This window comes from Odontesthes bonariensis, chromosome 4 (assembly GCF_027942865.1).
Source record: "Odontesthes bonariensis isolate fOdoBon6 chromosome 4, fOdoBon6.hap1, whole genome shotgun sequence".
In the NCBI taxonomy this organism is placed as follows: domain Eukaryota; kingdom Metazoa; phylum Chordata; class Actinopteri; order Atheriniformes; family Atherinopsidae; genus Odontesthes; species Odontesthes bonariensis.
In genome coordinates, this window is record NC_134509.1 from 5,889,843 (window position 1) to 5,908,281 (window position 18,439).

General features: G+C 39.9%; 1 protein-coding gene across 2 annotated transcripts in view; it reads left to right on the forward strand.

Annotated features, from left to right (window-relative positions):
- septin9b (septin 9b) overlaps positions 1-18,439 on the forward strand; it is a 69,888-nt gene that overhangs the window by 4,563 nt on the left and 46,886 nt on the right. Inside the window, exons 1-2 of one of the 2 annotated variants that reach the window (XM_075462619.1) lie at positions 5,839-6,066; positions 17,661-18,344. In XM_075462619.1, the coding sequence (XP_075318734.1) occupies positions 6,012-6,066; positions 17,661-18,344 (739 nt within the window). In that variant the 5' untranslated portion in view covers positions 5,839-6,011. Of the gene's footprint in view, positions 1-5,838; positions 6,067-17,660; positions 18,345-18,439 lie in introns of those variants that run through there. The other variant, XM_075462620.1, reaches the window with a different exon arrangement.

Consider the following 18,439-nt stretch of genomic DNA (forward strand, 5'->3'; position numbering starts at 1 on the left):
GTGTAAACACACACACACACACTCACTCATGCTTCTCCAGATCTTTGAGCTTTCCCAGGTTCCGTTGCTCAGCTCAACACACCGTGTGCTTTAGCTGAACAGCGCTTTGTGGCATACAGTCCCATGTTTTATAGAACAGAGCGCTGCATGGCATTGTGAGAGTTAAAGAGCACTAACGATGACATGCCCACGGATGTATGTTTTTTAACCTAAGCTCAGCTGCACAACATATTACAAACTAAAAAACTTTCAACTTTCCTGTGTTGCTGCCAACGTTGCCAGATCAATCGCGAGAAGCCCCAAAAAAGTGACTGGTCCAAGTCAGATGACTTTACAGTACACCATGTGGACAAGCAGATTTCTCAATGAAAATATATACATTCGTATATACTACCAAAAACAATGAGGAATGAATGACTGGATGAGAAAGAGCCCTGAATGGAACTATATTCCTAATACTGCTCCCACTGGATGTCTGGCCATTACCCCCTGCTTCAGGGACATGGGGTCCCACCGTTTCACATCCCATCTTTAATCCAGTCCTCTACTGTGAATCATCCGATAATACACCACCATTGGTACTCACAAAACGCAGCAGTGATAAAGGAAGGCATCAAACTGTTGATAATTTTGTGATTATGTTTACTGACATCATAAGATGCGGCTAGCATTAAGCTACATTTAGAAAGTTAGCTTTCCAAATCACTTAACACATAATTACACATAATGATAAACAGCGGGCAAACGTTGATTTAACGGTAAAACACCAAATGGTACACTTACTTTCATAAAAGCACATCTTCAGGAGAAAGAATGGTAATAAAGTCTCAAAAAATGTATTCCACTCCAATCTTGAAGGTGGCATCAATGCACTTTCTGTATGAGCTGTTTGCCGACTGCAATTAAAAAAAAAGAAGAAGACAGTGTGTAACACAAAACTGGACCGGTAAAAACAACGCGCTATTTTTTGTTTCACCCTTTGTCTTTCTGACAGGCTTACCTAGCTTTTCTGTCCTGCTCTAACTTTCCGCTCAACTTCATCTGTTAATTCAGATAATTCAGATGAAACTACCTAAGTAACAGAGCTGTTGTCACTGCAGGACCCACAGTTTATTTTCCTACCACCCACCCCAGGGTGCTGCACATTTGAACTGCCCACTCCCCCAAGAACCCCAGGATACCAGTGCTAACAAGGCCTGGACTTCTTGGCATGAAGTGATCAGTGGTATTTGAAGTATTTAGAACATTTTGTTAATTAAAATGAGGTAAAACATATACCTAAAGTACACTCATTTGGAAGAATGGCCCAGTTCATTTCATTTTAATATAATTATTGATTCATTAATGTATACATCACTTTGTCTGAATTATTATGTAGCATTAGGAACTCATTTATATCTCTTTACATCCTGTACGGTTGTTACATATATAATTACATAAAATGTTGATATTTTATCTCACAATATAAATCAGCAAAATAACCAGACGTAACTTTTTGCCCCCCAAAATATATTGGAGTTAAAGAAGAAAGTGGCATAAGTCTTCATTAACTCTTGTATTTCGATTAGCCTAAATGTAAATTATGCCATCAATTTGACTGCATACGTTTAGTGTAAAGGGAAGCATTACGTGCAGTGTGTTCATCATTTTGACTTAAACTGAAAACTAAAAAAAAAAATGTTGAACTGAAAAATGTCAGACCTGGTTTAAATAACATTAGACTGGCATGCATGTGTGTAGACCCAACCCACACAGACGTTTCTTGCAACGGATAAGCTTTATGTGTAAGTTTGCTTTGACTTGATCCAATAAAATCTGAAATATTTGGTCAATTCAAACAACATGAGTCAACATGACAGAAAAACATTGCATTGAACATGTTGTAATTATCCCTTGAGGGTTCAGCTCCATTCTGTCTATTCCTGTTCATCTCTGACACTGTGAATGCAATAAGCCTTGTTGAGGAGAAAATTACTGCATTTCTGATGCTTTTTTTTAGTCTATCGTGTTATGTTGAACATGCTGCATTATCAGCAGATATTTCACGGATAAAGAATCTCCACTTTAGGTCAAATTCAGGTTTTTAAATCTACTGTCTTTCTTTTTGCTCCTAGTGTTTTTCCCCTCACTTTGACCATTTGACCTGGCATTGTGTGCAAAATATGGTACCTAAAAACACCCCATCAGATATGTCAATTTGATTTGACAGACTCTCACCTTTGTGCACGGGGGGGGGGGGGGGGTAATGAGGATAGAGGGGTTGGACGCGTGCATGTAGGTAACCATTGAAAGCTGGTTATGTGAGGCGTGGTCTTCTTTCCTGGATCTCAAAACCCAATTGTTATTAGTCCCAGATTCCTCAAAATTTTAAAGGCACAATGTGCGATTTTTACGTCATGAGGTGGCGATATAGAGTAAAATCAACCTCCTCAGAGCAGGTGCTAACGAGATGGCAGATGCTAGCGGAAAATCCGAAAGAAGTTTGTCTAAAAGAATATCAGACAAAAAAAGGGGGCAAGCCCGCGTTATTATAGGGAATGCTTTCATCAGATGGAGGCAACTAATGGAGACCATGGAAATGCGCTTTGACCAGCGATTTCTTCTACTGCCTGGGGTTGAACGGAGGTTGATTTTACTCTATATCGCCACCTCCTGGCCAGAAAAACTGCCGGTCCGGCGCTATCAGTTTAGCCTGCTAATTCTGCAGTAAAACTCAGCTATGCTGCGTATAAACTTTGGTTAGGACATGCCAGTAGGATTATTTCTGCACACTCTTATGGTATGTATAGGTGTTTTTTGTATGCAATACACTTCAAAATGACATAAAAATCGCACATTGTGCCTTTAAGTATCAATTTGTCCGTCTTTTTCTAAGTCACAAGTCGAAATAGATTTCAGGGAACTTTTACCTCCCAGCTCATACCCTGTTCCAACCCCCAGCTGCCACTGGTCTCAGAGTTCAAATATTCATCTCAGTGAAAATACTTGTTTTCTGGATTTAGGATACATGCACACTGTGCGTGCTGTGCTCTGTTCTCTGTCGAGAGACACCTTCTCAGCAGATGTATTAGGTGGCCTGAGTGCACTAGAACGCACAGTGTTGTTCTGTGTTACTAGCGACCTTTCAGGTGTTAGGGTTAGGGGCCACTGGGTGTGCTTGGCATCCTATTAGTGCCCTTTATAATGGAACTTTTCATTCAAATGGGATTCCACTTTCAGCTTAAGATTTTGCCAGACACTATTTTGTACTTTTTTGCCTACACTTAGGCTGAAAAACTCCACGGGACTTGATTTATTAACTCTGATGTGTTACAGTGTCCCTTGACTATGTGGAAATGGAAATATCAGCTCCCCATGGTGCACGCTTCAGTTCTAGGTTTCCTTTATGCGCTGATTGGGGATCTGCTGTTACATTTACTCACTTGTCCTTCACTATTAGTTTGGAAATGGTAAAACTAACGCTGGATCAAGTTTTTTTTTTTTTTGTCATAAATGTCATTAGCATTCATGTCTGGCTCCAAACAGGAAGATGTGAAAAACTACTCACTCATGAGCAATCAGCAGTTACAGTGATGGTATCACTACTTCAGTATTCCTGTTTCAGATTCATGGATAAAGAATTCTGCACCACATCTCTCCAGGGGGGCGATGGAATGTAGTTGAACTTTGAAATGTCATCACTTTGGATTATTTTATCAACACCCTTTCAACAATGTTTCTCTGTCACTGCAAACATCCGTGATTAAATTGGCCACAGCAGCTTCAAGGGCGACTAATGTAAGCATACCTACCACATCAAAAGCAAGCTTTTCATCAGTGTCTGCCAAAAAAAGTGGATTACTGAGTCAGATGTGTTCACCTAGCATAATTCATGTTTGTCCTGATAACAGAGGCACAATGGACACGTTGGGCCATGAGTCACTTACTGATATTCATTGTCTAGAGGTTCCAAAAAATTATGTGCTGTGTACAATGCAAACAAAAAACTGCAACGATTTACAAATTTCACAAACCAACATTTAATTCACAATAGAACACTGGACACATATCACATGCTGAAAGTGAGACATTTTACTATTTCATTAGCTCATTTAAAATTTGGTGGCAGCAACTCGTCTCAAAAAAGTTGTGAAAGGGACAACAAAAGACTGTGATACTAAAAAGAAACAGCAGGAGAAACATGTTGCATCTAATTAAGTTACTCTGCAACAGGTGAGTAATATGATAGGGTATAAAAAGAGCACCTTAAAGAGACAGAGTCTCAGAGGTTCAGCCATCAGCAAATCTGTGGCAACAAATTATGGAGCAATTTCAAAATAATGTTCTTCAAAGAAAAATTGATAGACTTTTTATATTCAATGATCACCAGTTCGTAGTATTATAAACTGATTTTAAGAATCTGATTTTAAGAATCTGAATCTAAAGACAGTGCACGGGTCCAGGAACTCTTCTAGAGATCATTGTCTGTGAACACAGTTCACCGTGCCATCCAAAAATACAGGTTAAAGCTCTATCATGCAAAGAAGAAGCCATATGTGAGCAGGATCCAGAAACACTGCTGTCTTCTCTGGACCAAAGCTAATCTAAAATGGACTGAAGCAAAGTGGAAAACTGTTCTTTGGTCAGACAAATCAAAACTTGACATTCTTTATGGAAATCCCGGATGCCACTTCTTCCAGACCAAAGAAGGAAGGAGCCATCCAGCTTGTTATCAGCATTCAGTTCAAAAGCCTGCATCTCTGATGGTGTGGAGGTGCGTTAGTGCCCATTGAACTGGCTACTTGCCCATCTGGAAAAGCACCAGCAATGCTGAAAGATATATACAGGCTTTAGAGCAACATATGCTCCCTTACAGATTTCGTGTTTTTCAGGGAAGGCCTTGTAAATTTCAGCAAGACAATGCTAAACTGTACACTACATGTATTACAATAGCTTTGTCATAGAAGAGTCTGGGTGCTGGACTGACCTGCCTATAGTACAGACCTTTCGCCAACTGGAAACATTTGGCGTATCATGAAACAAAAAATACATCAAAGAAAACCCAGGACTGTTGACCTGCTGGAATCATATATCAGACAAGAGTGGGACAACAGTCCTCTCCCAAAGGTCCAGTGACTGGTCTCCTCTGTTCCTAGATGTTTACCGACTGTTGTTAAGAGAAGAGAGGAAATTGCACAGAGGCAAACATGGCCCTGTCCCAACTTTTTTGTGATGTGTTGCTGCCGTCATGATCTTAATGAAAATCTGGAGCATTAATTCATCTTGAGATGAGCTGATACTTTTCTTAAAATAGTAAAATGTCTCACTGTCAAAACTGAATACGTTTTCTATATTTTTCGCATCAGTTTACGAGATTTGCATATCTTTTCATTCTGATTGTTTTTACATCTTACACAGCATCACAACTGTTTTGGAACTGGGGCTGTATATCTGTATGATGTAAACTTCTTCCAGAAAGTCTCTCAGATTTTTATGTTACGGGCTGAAAAAGCAAAAGTTCTTCTCCATCTTTGAAAGGATGAAAGTATTCTTGTGACATAGGATCTTGTCTGATTGCACATTAACTCAGTTAAAGTGGCTGCTTGACATGTTTACGGTCTAAACTGCTCAGAGGCAGAATGAGTGAATCAGACCTGAGAGGCACTTTAGTTGAAAAGAGTCTCGCCTTATGACAGTGGCTGTTGTCTACACAAATGCCTTTGCGTGCACGTACGAGTGTGTGGGGGGCAGGGGACACACACATCCACAGGACATTAGAGGAGGGGTGTGTGTGTGTTTCTAACTACAGGGAGGAGAAGAAGGGAGGAGGCTCGCCTTTTCCCTCACTGTGAAGCCTGAATGCAGCAATATAAAGAGTTAGTGAGAAGTCCGAAAAAATAAGTTGCTCTTTAAGAAAGAAAGTTTTGAGGGCTCGGACTTGTTTCTTATTGAGCCTGTTTTTGGAGTTTGTTGATAATTAGCAGGGGACCATTTCAAAGTAAGAGTTTTGTTAAATTTCGGGCCAGAAAAAGATGTCTGATTCTGGAGTCAACCCACACTTGGAGGGAATAATTTCTGATTTTGAAGGTTTGTCATTTATGCTCTGTATATCTTTCAATTTACCATGTTTATATACTGGTAGTTTACAAGGAGCACTAACATCTGTCAGAAATGCTCTGTTACTGAATAATGTAAATATCTATCTCAAGTATCTTCCCATGGTGTGAAGGTGCTGTGTATGTCTGCTTTTTTAATCTGTCAAAAACAGGGGGGGGGGGTTATGCTAGCCAAGTCCCTGTAGCCTCTCATCTGTTATTGATTATACCAGAATAACGTCAATAACACTATTCCCCCAGACAAAAAGATGAAGAAGGATAGTGAAAATGGCAACAATAAGAGATATTATCTGTCAAATCCTTTACACTAAACTCACAACTTCATCAATTTGTTTTTAAAGCCTGTGGATCTTGTGTCAGTTCTCTTTGTCCTCCTCTTCCTCTTCTATTCTTTCTTTCATCCTTCCTCTATTCTTCCTTTCCTGTTCCTCCTCCTGTCAGTTCCTCCAGCTGTTATTTGGGCCGATGGTCACTGTTATACGTCATGGATCGTGTTGAGAACGGAAGCCACAAAGAAGGCTAGCATTAAGCTCTCAAAAATAGGAAATATTACAGGTATTACTTTAGTTTAGTGCTCATGTTTAATCAAAGAATGTAAATATTGTTTAAAAAACCTAGTCGCACAGTAATTAACACAGAAAAGGAGACAGTCTAGGATATTGAACTATCAGCTTTGTCTATCAGATTTTTTGCTAACAAGATGTAGTTGCTTGGTCACTTAGGTCAGCTATGTCAGTTAGCTTTATACGTATACTTAAATATACAACACACACACATATATATATATATAATGTAACTAAAAAAAGTCAAGAGTTAGATCTACAGGCCTCAGTTAGCATGTTCAATGTTATTAGAAACATTAGTTATTAGAAAAAGAAAGGTATGGCTTGTTTGGAAGGGTTTCCAGGAAAAAAGTCTCTAAAAAGAAGATGGCAGCCCAAAATTGGTTTACCAAGTTCCATCTAGAACAATGAACAAACAAGACATAAGTTGAGATATTTGGTCATAGTGCAAAACACCATGTTCAGAGATAACCAAACACAGCATATCGGCGCAAATACCTCATACCAACCATCAAACACGGTGGTGAAGGGATGATGATTTGGGTTTGTTTTACAGCTACGGGACCTCGGCACCTTGCAGTAATGGAGTCCACCATGAACTCATCTGAATACCAAAGTATTCCAATGTGAGGCTGTCTGTCTGACAGCTAAAGCTTGGCTGAAACTGAGTATTGCAACAGGGCAGTGACCTTAAGCACAGCAGCCAATCTCCAATCGAATAAATGAAAAACAAAAGAGTCAAGGTGTTGAAACGGTCCAGTCAAAGTGCAGACGTCAATCTGATTGAAATAGTGTGGCAGAACCTCAAGAGAACTGGAAACAAATGCATGAAAACCACAATGAACTGAAGCAATGTTGTAAAGAACTGATAATGTTTGATAGAAAATAATAACATATCCAAAAGTAGTTCTACAAGCTTTTGAATTATGAGATGTTCTCAATTTTTCACACACTATGTTTCTACCTTTTGGCTTTGTCTTTATTGAACATCACACACTGTAATATATCATGTCTAGTTGCTCATCTGAGGTTCTATTTACTTAATTTTTAAACCTTTTCAAACCTAGTCTTGACATGTAAAAAAGAAATGAAAGAGGGAGTATGTTCCATTACATGCATTAGAGGCAATAATTGGTTTCACAAATGTGACTAGAAGACTTTAAAATGAGGTAAGAGTAAAACCAAAATCAGATGATTGCCTATCCAGTATGTAACCTGTTGATCTGGTCACATTCAGATATTACGGTGTACATAGTTACCAGGCTCTTTCCACTACACTGTATCTCACACTAGATGAAATGGACACAGGAAGGAAAAGGCTGTTTAAATGGTGAACACACCATAATGATGCCTCTTTGGATGGACTTGTGTGTGGGACTATCATGGAAAACTGGTGATAGAGACTACCATGGAAAATACACGCTGCAACAATATTATGCTTTTCTAAAAGGTAGAAATTGTCTCTGCTGAACTGACTTTATGACTCACCAGAGAATACGCCCAAAATTAGCCCTCATTAGCACAGTTACAGAAGCTTTCCACACTTCGTTGACATGGGCTTTTTTTTGTTTTTGCCAACCTAAAATGAGCCAATACGCACAGATTATGTTTTTAAAAGACACATGGAGAGTATATGATGTATGTAAATACAACACATACTTAACAGTTCTCTGTGGTGCTTTCTGCTCTGATGTGAGTCATTAATAATATGCCTTGTCAAATCAGTTAAATGAAAAATTGATTTTTAAGCGTTTCTGGTCGAGAGGTTATTTATTACCATGCAAGGCAGCTGGATTCTAAGAAGATTCAAGAAATCCAGACATGACATAATCCATCTTGCAAGTTGCGTATTCGTGGCCACAACATGTTTTTAGGTGTGACGACAGCTTACAGTGGTAGCTTCTTAATGCTTTGGACATACTTCAGTGGGCTCTCTTTGTTGGGGCTCGGCAAATGCACCTCTGCATATCATAGTGCTTAGCTGCCACTTGGGGGAAGTATCAGAAATATGTGTGGAACATTCTGAGCAGTGGGCTGCTCTTGCTTGTGTAGGTGCTGTTGTTGATCCTTTAGCTTTGCTTTGTTGTGGAAAAGATTTACTTTTTTTGATGAGATGAAACTAAGTGTTAGATGAAAAAGGTTTTCCAGTGCATCTGTTGTTTATGATTTTAACTAGTACTTTGCTATATATAATTTCTGCCGCTTTGTTGTCCCTGTTATAACATTGATTGTTGTCAGCCCCTCTCTGTTCAAGATATTTTTCAACATTCAGCATGTAGTCAATGCTTTATCTCCAAAGCCAGAGTTGGCTTTTTTGGATGACTGGACACATGTCTGTGTTGAAAACACGTCTGTCTGTGGGAGCGCAATCCAGATGAACACCGCAGTGAGAGGATAAATTGGCTCCAAGGAGGTTAGCATAGCTGCTGCTACAGCATCAGTTTAATTAGAACAAGAGTGTATTTCTTCTGTGAAAAAATAACAAAGAACTACACTGAAGGCTTTACTCTGTAGAAAATAGTTTCTACCTCCTTTTGACTTGTTTTTGGAAGAGTTTGATTTCATCAGCTTCTCTGCAGATGTTTGCCGTGGTTCATTTATCTGATTGACAGAAGTTTGCTTGGGATACAACTTGGACATAAGTTTTCTTCAAGTCCCAAGGAATATTTAAATGTCCTTTTTTTTTTCAAACACATTCTAACAAATACATCCCAGGAGGGGCCAGTTTGATTGGTTGGAAAGCTGTGGACACAGAGTGTTGCGACTGGTCGTTAGGGTAGGTTAAGTCCACCAGCAGAGCTCAGCCAGTCTTGCACCAGCCTTACCGAAATGTTCTGTGCGCTGACTGCCGATAAGCCAGTGAAACAAAAAACATCAGCCATATTACATTCTTTTCTCTTTTTGATGTTTTTCCTTGGTGTGAAGCTCAGTAGCTCCTAATCTTTCTGTCATGAAGCTGCCAATTTCCTTTCTAATGCACATGCATGGAGCTTGTGGATGTAACATTGTGACTTGTAAGTAAATTTCTGCATGAATCAGTCTATGAACGGGAAAACCAGCAACAGGCCTTAACAACTCATCCATGCATCAGGTTAGGCCATTTGACTGATCCTTTCAATAGCTTTTCTATGCTGTATGCAACAAAATCACACACACAATGACATGTGTTGTACAGGTACAAAGTGATGGGTTACAGACAAAGCTGATAGTTTTACTTTGTTTCTTAACTAGTAACAAAAAAATGGGGGGAGAAAAATTTGTGTGTGATTCATTCAGCAAAATGAGCTTTGTCTAAATATTTTCATTTCTGCTTTGAGGTCTCTGAGCTTCAATTAATCACACAAGCCCATGTTGCTCACCACTCTCTCCTCCACACACTCCCTTCCTATCAGGCCTTTAGTCACTGTCCAAAAACAGTGTGCTGAAACTGGAATGCAACCGCTCTCTTTATGCCCATACCAGTAAATGATTTAGTCTGGTCTATTAATGTGAACGGCAGTTAACCGGCAGCTAATTGTACAAGGAGAATGCAGCTTTACCTGTCAGAGATTGAGGGACAGAGAGCCTGAGGCCAAGAATCACAACAGCTAAACAGCAGCTACCTCCATGATTTTGCAAGAGGATGTCTGTGTGTGTTTGTGTGCACTCCTAAAGTCTTCACCCAGGGGTGAAAGTGCTTCTTGGTTCTTATCCGTTCAAACGTCAGGTTCCTTAGCATGAAAAATTAAGAAATTTGGAATTTTCATCCAAGCTCTGGGCTTACTTCTCGTTTATGTCGTTCTGCTTCACCAAACACTGATAGCTCTCCCACCACTTTATTTTGCTGAGGATTTCAGCCAAACCAGTTGGAAACCATGCAGTAAATCTGACATGGTGAGCTGTACCGGTGCTGGGCAGCATTAACAACGCCATCAGTGGGCAGTCGAAGGAAATGTGTGTTTGACAGTATAGCATTAAGGTTTTGTTTTACCATGCAAAATACCATCGTTTTGAATTTCCTCATTTATTGTTTGGCCTTGTCCTGTCAGCTGAGAAGGTTGGTCATGTTTTTCCTTGTCTGACCACACTGACTTCTATTCTGTGGCCACTGACAGCAGATAAACCTCCCTGTGTGTGAAATGGTTTTATATAACTGATATTTGACGCAGAGTTACTGTCTTGATTACTTGACTTATTTCATGAAGCTGCAATTGCAAGACCTAGTTAATTCAAGGTTATGTATAGTAAAGTATATCCATCCATTATCTGCTCTTTATTCATGCATCCTTGATGAAATAATCAACTGGCACAGTGTTTTTTCTTGAATCTTTTATCAGCACTGTACCTTGAATATGCTGTTACATAGTCTGTATTGTTCATTTACAAAAACAGAGTTTATACAGGTATCAAACCTAGAAATGTTCAAGGGTCGTTTTTGCCTTTCTTTTCTTCGACTTATGAGCAAAACAGAACTTTTATTTGAAAAGCAGATTAGTTTAAAATTATTTCCCGTTCAGGCCATTTCGTGATAAGAAACATTGCTTTACCAATCTGTTCTGATTCAACCTGATCCCATGGACATTTGTCCACAGTGCAAAACATTGAATGAAGGCTCAAAAAATGTACAGTTTCAGCATTTTCCTCACTGTGTCTCATATACAGATACAAAGTTTAGATTTGCCAGAACCTACATGTGATGATGTTCACTTTGTGCTGCTAGTGTTTACTTGACCACAGACGCTTTTAAGGAGGTTGGAGGGGATAGCAGAATCCACAAGCTTTGCTTGAATCCACTGACTTTGTGCTCCAGTACTATCTCTCAAAAGTACTAATGATTATGTACAGAATAAATCTGCCAGATTAGGACTATATGTTACAAAAAAATACACTATGACAGTCACAAAAACCTACATGGTAACAGCTTACACTTTATATTTTATATTCATGTAGGCATTTCCAGTTATGTCGTGTGAACGCTGCCTGACTGAAAACAACAGCCAAGGGACACAGTACCATCTCACAATGGTCACTCAATTACAGAATTTCTGGTGGCTTGTCCCGTTTGTGTGAGTTAGCTTCTAGTGCTGTTAACGCACTAGGTAATCCGTGATAATCATTTTTATTTGATAATCTGCACTCATAGCAGTTCACATTGATAATTCTTTATGTTCAGGTCCTAAGAATTGAACCTACCTGTAGGTTTTTGGCAAACATTCTCTCAGCAGCTGTTGTGTGGTTTATTTTATTCAGCAGCCAAATCATGATCATGAAAGAATCTACCTTTTCAGGCTCGAATCTCTGTTTGTTGCTAAAAACACAGACGTTCAGACGAATCTGTGTACACAACTGGCAGCTAGGTGCACATTTCAGAACCGGAGAGATTCCCTTTGATGATAAAAGAACAAAGTCAGAGACTGATGGCTTTACTCAGTGGAAAAGATGTTTTTTGTGCACAGGTAGTGACAACCAGATGGTTCATCCAGTCACCTGCCAAGTATATTTTGAAGGTGCCAGTCTATTGGAAACAGTCTTCTATGAGAAACTCCCAGATGGTTCTGTAAACCTTCAGGGACATCGGGATAACATTAGACTGCCATTTAGATTTAAATTAAGAGTTTTCTGTACTTCACTGCAAATACAGTGTATTTATATCAAAATTTTCATTCATATCTTATCAACCTTGAAAATATTTAGTGGCGGATGATACACTATATCAACCCAAATAAGGCAGTGTTTTCCCATCATACGAAGGCTTTATACCGAGTGCCTATTTGTTCATGAATACAGGCACAATAAAGTATATAATGTCTTACAACAGAAACAAAAAAGGCATAGCAAAGGTTTAACAATCATTTAAAAGCTATGTTAGTCAAGCTTGGCGTGTCTGCATTAGTGTAATATTCTGAGAAACTAAAAGAGCTGTCAACAGTCTGTCTGAAGTTTATGATACATTTCTGCAGTCTCATGAACATTATTTATACTTTTTCTTGTTATGATATTGTTAATAAGCTCTTGGCATTGATTTATAAGGCCCATGTAATCTATTAACTAACTATCTTCAGATTTACTGTAATTTTCACATAAGAATAAAGCAAAAAAAAAAGTTTGTAATGGTTGTTGTGCTGCATCTCAGTGGACTGCTTTTTGTGATCTTACCTGGCTGTCCAAGCTGTGTGAGATGAAAGATTAATAGCTTTCACCCAATTTTCCATAATCGACACATTATTAAGTCAATATCAAGCATTTAGTCAAATTTTTATTTGACTGGATATATTCTAAACTTGGATTTAAAAATAAAAATCGGGTTTCTGACCACAGTAATGCTACATTTAGTGTATTTTGAAAAGAAAGAATTCACTACATACTAGGTGATACTAAAACTTGAGATAACTTTGTCTTCACTTGTTTCACCCTCTCCATTCCTCCATGTACAACGTTTCTGCCTCACTATATCCAACTTGTTTTTTTTCTTCCTTTCCCTCCCACCTCTCTCTCTGTTTGTTTTCCTCCCACCAAACCCCTGTGTCCATACATCTGGGTTGAGATGATACTGAATGTTTGTGTCTGTTGGTTTGGGGTGTCCTTGAGAGCAAAGTGATGACACCGATGATAAAGAGGCTTCATGACCCAACACCTGGGCTGCATTAGGAAAAGTGGCTGTGAATAGCTGCCTCCATCTTTGTTTACTTGCGCCTGTTATCCTGCTCTGGATTATGTGAGGTACATTATCGTCCCATTGGAGACACTGTGAGATACAGGATGCTAGGCAGTGAAAGGTGATGGAAGGACGAGGGGAGCTGAGATTGTAAGATGCTGTTGATGCAGTTCTTCCGAGGTAGACAAGAGCTCTTATTTGTTGCTCATAGTCTGGGAATGCTACTTCACCGGGAATAATACTCCATCCATTCATCAGTCCCACACACATGCACACATGTATCCTTGTGATCCTATACTAATGATATTCATCCAACTGATACTGATATCCCCTTTTCCCTGTTTTGCTTAAGCTGAAGTAGAGAGTATGAACTGTTATTGACCATATGAGTAGTCATACCAAAGAAAAATAAGGTGACTGATCATCTGATCTAGAAATCCCCTGATTGATTTTTCTCCATTCTTTGTATTCCCAGACAAAATTAAAACACAGTAAGATTCAAATTCACTTCCACCACTATATCATAGACACTTGGCTGCACAGCTGAACAGAGCAGATATTCTGATCTACGAACACTTAATAAGTCACCGGAAGAACATCTCAGTATAGATCCTTTATTTAGGAAAAACTTAGGAATGTGGATCTCGACATCTTTTGGCTTTCATTCTCACATTTACAGCTGATGCAAAGTTCAATAAAAGTCTTCGGCAAGTGTCAGAAGAAATCAGAGTGTGTGCAGATTCTTTAAGTTTTGACTAAAGCATGGATCACAGCCTCTCAGCTGCTTATAAAATCTGTAGACCCACTTTGGCAGAGCAGCTTATGGTCTGGCTCGGGTTGAAAGTGGCCACAGCCTTCAACTCCCTCTTCGCAATCATAAAACACCAGACAGGAAAGCAGGGGTATGAAGGACACAGTCCAGTGGCAGTGGAGGTTTGAATAACTCTCACAAAATACAGATTTAATAGTGTGTATAAGATTTAAAGTTGTTTTATGTTCTCTTTCGGGATTAAGAACCAAGAAAATAAGAAATTGGAGTGTGAGAAAATTACTGTTAAAGTGTTTAAGATGAATTCTTTTGGTGTATTTTAACATCAGGACTTTTTGTGTGCTTGTTAAAGGACATTTCTTGTTTCCCACACTTGACGTAACTGTTCTTTAAAGATGAAGGGTGAACAGGTAGGGGTGAAAATCAATTTGAGGACTTCTCAGTCCTTTTCTGTAATGATGACTGTAAGCAAACCTGATAATAACCTAATTAAGATGTGAGACCTAGGTAAAAGTTAGTTTTGATTTCAAACCTTACAGGATGTCAAAAGGTTTTGCATGTCGCAGTATGAATAATAATTTTTTAAATTTTTTTTATTATTATTTTTTGGGGCTTTTATGCCTTTAATGGATAGGACAGTTTAGAGAGACAGGAAGCAGGGTGCAGAGAGAGGGGGAACGACATGCAGTTAAAGGGATACGCCACCCCCAGGCCAAATTAAGTGTATCCCCGCATTCCCGAGACATAAATAAATGTGTGGGAGCGTTTTCCTGGCGACCCAGGTATTGTCCGAATCTCACAGCAGTGACCACTGCTTTCGCGTAATACCTCCATGCTAGCGTCGCCAATCGAAATATTTCGCCCAACGTGAATTAATTTACTTGATTTACCTTCTAATTACTGTGTGAGTGGTGTACTTTCACATCGAGTGCAAACGACTGTGTAAATCAACACGGAAGGCTTGGTTTGCTCATGTCTGTTTGGGAACTAGTTTCCGGTGCGGACAACACGGCCGACGCACACTCCCCGCTACGTCATTGGGAATCCCCACCCCCACTGTCCCATCTGTGTTCGGAACAGAGGTTGAGCGGAGTAATATTTCGATCGGCGACGCAAGCATGGAGGTATTACGCGAAACCAAGCAGTGGTCAGTGCTGTGAGATTCGGACAATGCCTGGGTCGCCAGGAAAACGCTCCCACACACTTATTTATGTCTCGGGAATGCGGGGATACACTTAATTTGGCCTGGGGGTGGTGTATCCCTTTAAGGGCCGTCCGATGCGGGACTCAAACTGGGGCCAGCTGCAACGAGGACTATTGCCTCTTTTACATGGGGTGCCTGCTGTACCCACTACGCCACGGACCCCTATGAATAATACATTCGAGTAAAATTCCTGAAATGTCAATCATACTGAAAAAAACTAAGATTTTCTAGCTGAAAATCTAATTTATTATGCTTACTCGTGTGTGAAGGAAGACAGCTTTGATGTTAATGTGTCAAGCCCGACAACCGCCAAACAGAGTTTTGGCTTTACGAGGAAAGCAGTGAGGCATGGTGTCCTCCCTGTGACTTTAGATACTTAAAAATAAAGACATATTCCCGTAACACATACTCAGTAGTTTTACAAGAGTTTTGAACAAAACTACAAATAGATGGATAAAAATAAAGGCATGTACACTGTAGGCACACTGCAAGCCACAAACAGATCTATTAATCAGCACTGTGTTCTGACTTGAAGGAAACATTCTTAAGGGTGTGCGAGAGTGGACTAGTCTAACTTGTGTGTAATTACAGTGCCAGCTCCTGGCCACTGGCTTTGTTCCACAACTTCTCAACACACAAAATTCAAGTTGACCTTCATGCGAGTACATTCTTCCCAGGGGGTGATTCCATCCCTCAGTATCTTCATCTTTTTTTGCACTTAAACTAATCTGGACAAACATGTGCCTCTTTCTGTGTGCTGATGAAAAACAGGACTCTGTGTAAAACGCTACATGTTTATATTCTAGTGTACCACACACATAGTACCCAAGTCATGACATTTTTCACTTTGGATAAAATAGTGAAAAACAGTGCAAGTGAATGAGGATGTTAATTGGTAGTGCATGCTGTTTCTCTTGTGTTCCATTTGCTCTACATCTCCTCCACCCATGAAACCTCACCCACTTTACTGCTTTGATACTATTCACAATGTTTTCAGAAAAACAATTAAGTGTTTATACTGCTCCATTAATTGGTATGACCTTTTGATGAATATTTTATGATATTGTTTCTTCTTTCTATAAACAACAATCTTGACCCATAAATTATTAACAAGGGAAAGATGTTAAAGTTGATTTGGTTTCCAGTAGATTCAGCCCTCTTTTGTGGATTAGTGGAAATGTACTGAGCACATTTAAGCATTAGCTAGCATATCAATTGAGTAATACTACAAAAAAAGAAGAAAAGACTTTCTGACTATCATTCATCACATAACATCACATAATAAGTGTGACACTTGAGGAGTCTGCTGTCTGCAGAAAGAAGAAGCTAGAACCCTCTGCTAAAATCAAGTTTTTAACCTTGGTAGCACGTCCATACGATGGTTTGTTTGTGTTTTACAAAACATATCATTGGCAAATTACAGCCATCATGCTATGGCTAGGGAAATTTACGGACCGCATCACCTTCATATTCAGAAAAGCAAGGTCAGATAGCTTGTTTGATCCAAGTGGATAATTACAGGAATCATCTGTGCTAGACGGGACTGTATAGCTAATATAACTAATATAAAAAGAGGCTAGCAGAAGTTAAGGGAAAAGTTAGCTTGGGGCTAGCGCTCCCCAGGCACTTTCTGTTCTGAGCCTCTGGTCACCCTGACCCAGCAGCTGTGGTGGTTGTGGTACCTTCTCATTTTATGACAGGGCAGAGATGTGCGCAAAGTTACATTTACATATTCGTAGATCCCAAGTCATACCCAAATCCTTTTTTGGGTGATGAGAGGATTTACTTGGCAATTATATCTATTTTTGAGAAACATAGATGAGTTCTCACTAGATTAATACCTGTTGGTGGGGAGCTTTATACCTCAGTTGTGTCATTTATGATGATGGATCAGTTACACTCTCTAAGCTATAACTGATACTTTCCACTGTCCACTAGTCCACTACTGTCCACTACAATACACCATGTCAGTGTCACGTCTTGCAAGTCAAGTAATTTCGAATCCCATCCACCAATTATTGTCCAAGGACTTTAATTTTTTCAGTTACAATTGGTTGGGGTTAAATCTAAAAAAAATACACAGTGAGGGTTAGATATTAACAAATGTTTAGGGTAAGGGATAAAAAAAAACATGGTTAGGCTTGAGTATTAATAGATACATAGTTAAAGGTTAGCATCTTGTTGCCATGTCACAATTTCTGCGCCTTCATTGTGGCACTACTATGCTTTGGACGTGTAGACAAGTGTACCTGTCATACATTTTCCTGAGACTGACCTGAAAGTACAGTTGTTTAAAAAAATCATCATGATAATCAATGATATAAAAAAAAAATGATCATAATTATAATAATTTCTGTCGATTGACTAAAATGTCTTCTTTGTCCCCCTCATACAGCCCTCAAGAGGTCGTTTGAGGTGGAGGATGTTGACACCTCATCCCATTCTTCACCTGGCTCTCGTCGCACAACAAACTTCCCCCACCGTAACGCCATGTCTCCAACCAGCATCTACTACCGTGAACTCGGCACTGCTGCCCCGGCTGGCAACAACAACAACAACCTCAACTATAACCAACCACGCTCCATCTTGGGTGGAGGAGGCTCCAAGACTCCTGAGCCTGTGTCGCGCCGCTCTGAACTCTCCATTGACATATCTTCTTCCAGCAAGCAGGTGGATAACATCACCAGCCCTTCTTCCACACGCTTTGTGAGCAACAGCGTCCTGAAACGCCCCGAAGTCCTGGGACACTCCAAGACCCCTGAGATGAGCCACAAGAGGGAGGTAACTTTCGCCAAGACCCTGACTGACTCCCCAGTGATCCGCCGCAGTGAAGGCAACAGTAATAACAATGGGATCACTCGAGCCACTGAGCAAAATCACACTCGCAGGTTTGAGTCCCCCGGTCCCGGGGATGCTCGCAAGCCTGATATCAGCATCACTAGAGCTCCTCTAGAGAACAATGGTCACCACCCGGCACTGCACCACCCACATCACCCAAATCCTCACCACAACACCATCGTCACCACCTTCCGCTGCTCATCGCCCAACCATGCAGGACGCAAGTCACCCAACCCTGACAGTAAGTCTGTTTTAACTGTACTTCAGTCCAACGTGTTTATTTTCCAGTCAAATCCTCAAACTGCCCAACACCTCTGCCACAAACTGTCAACAATT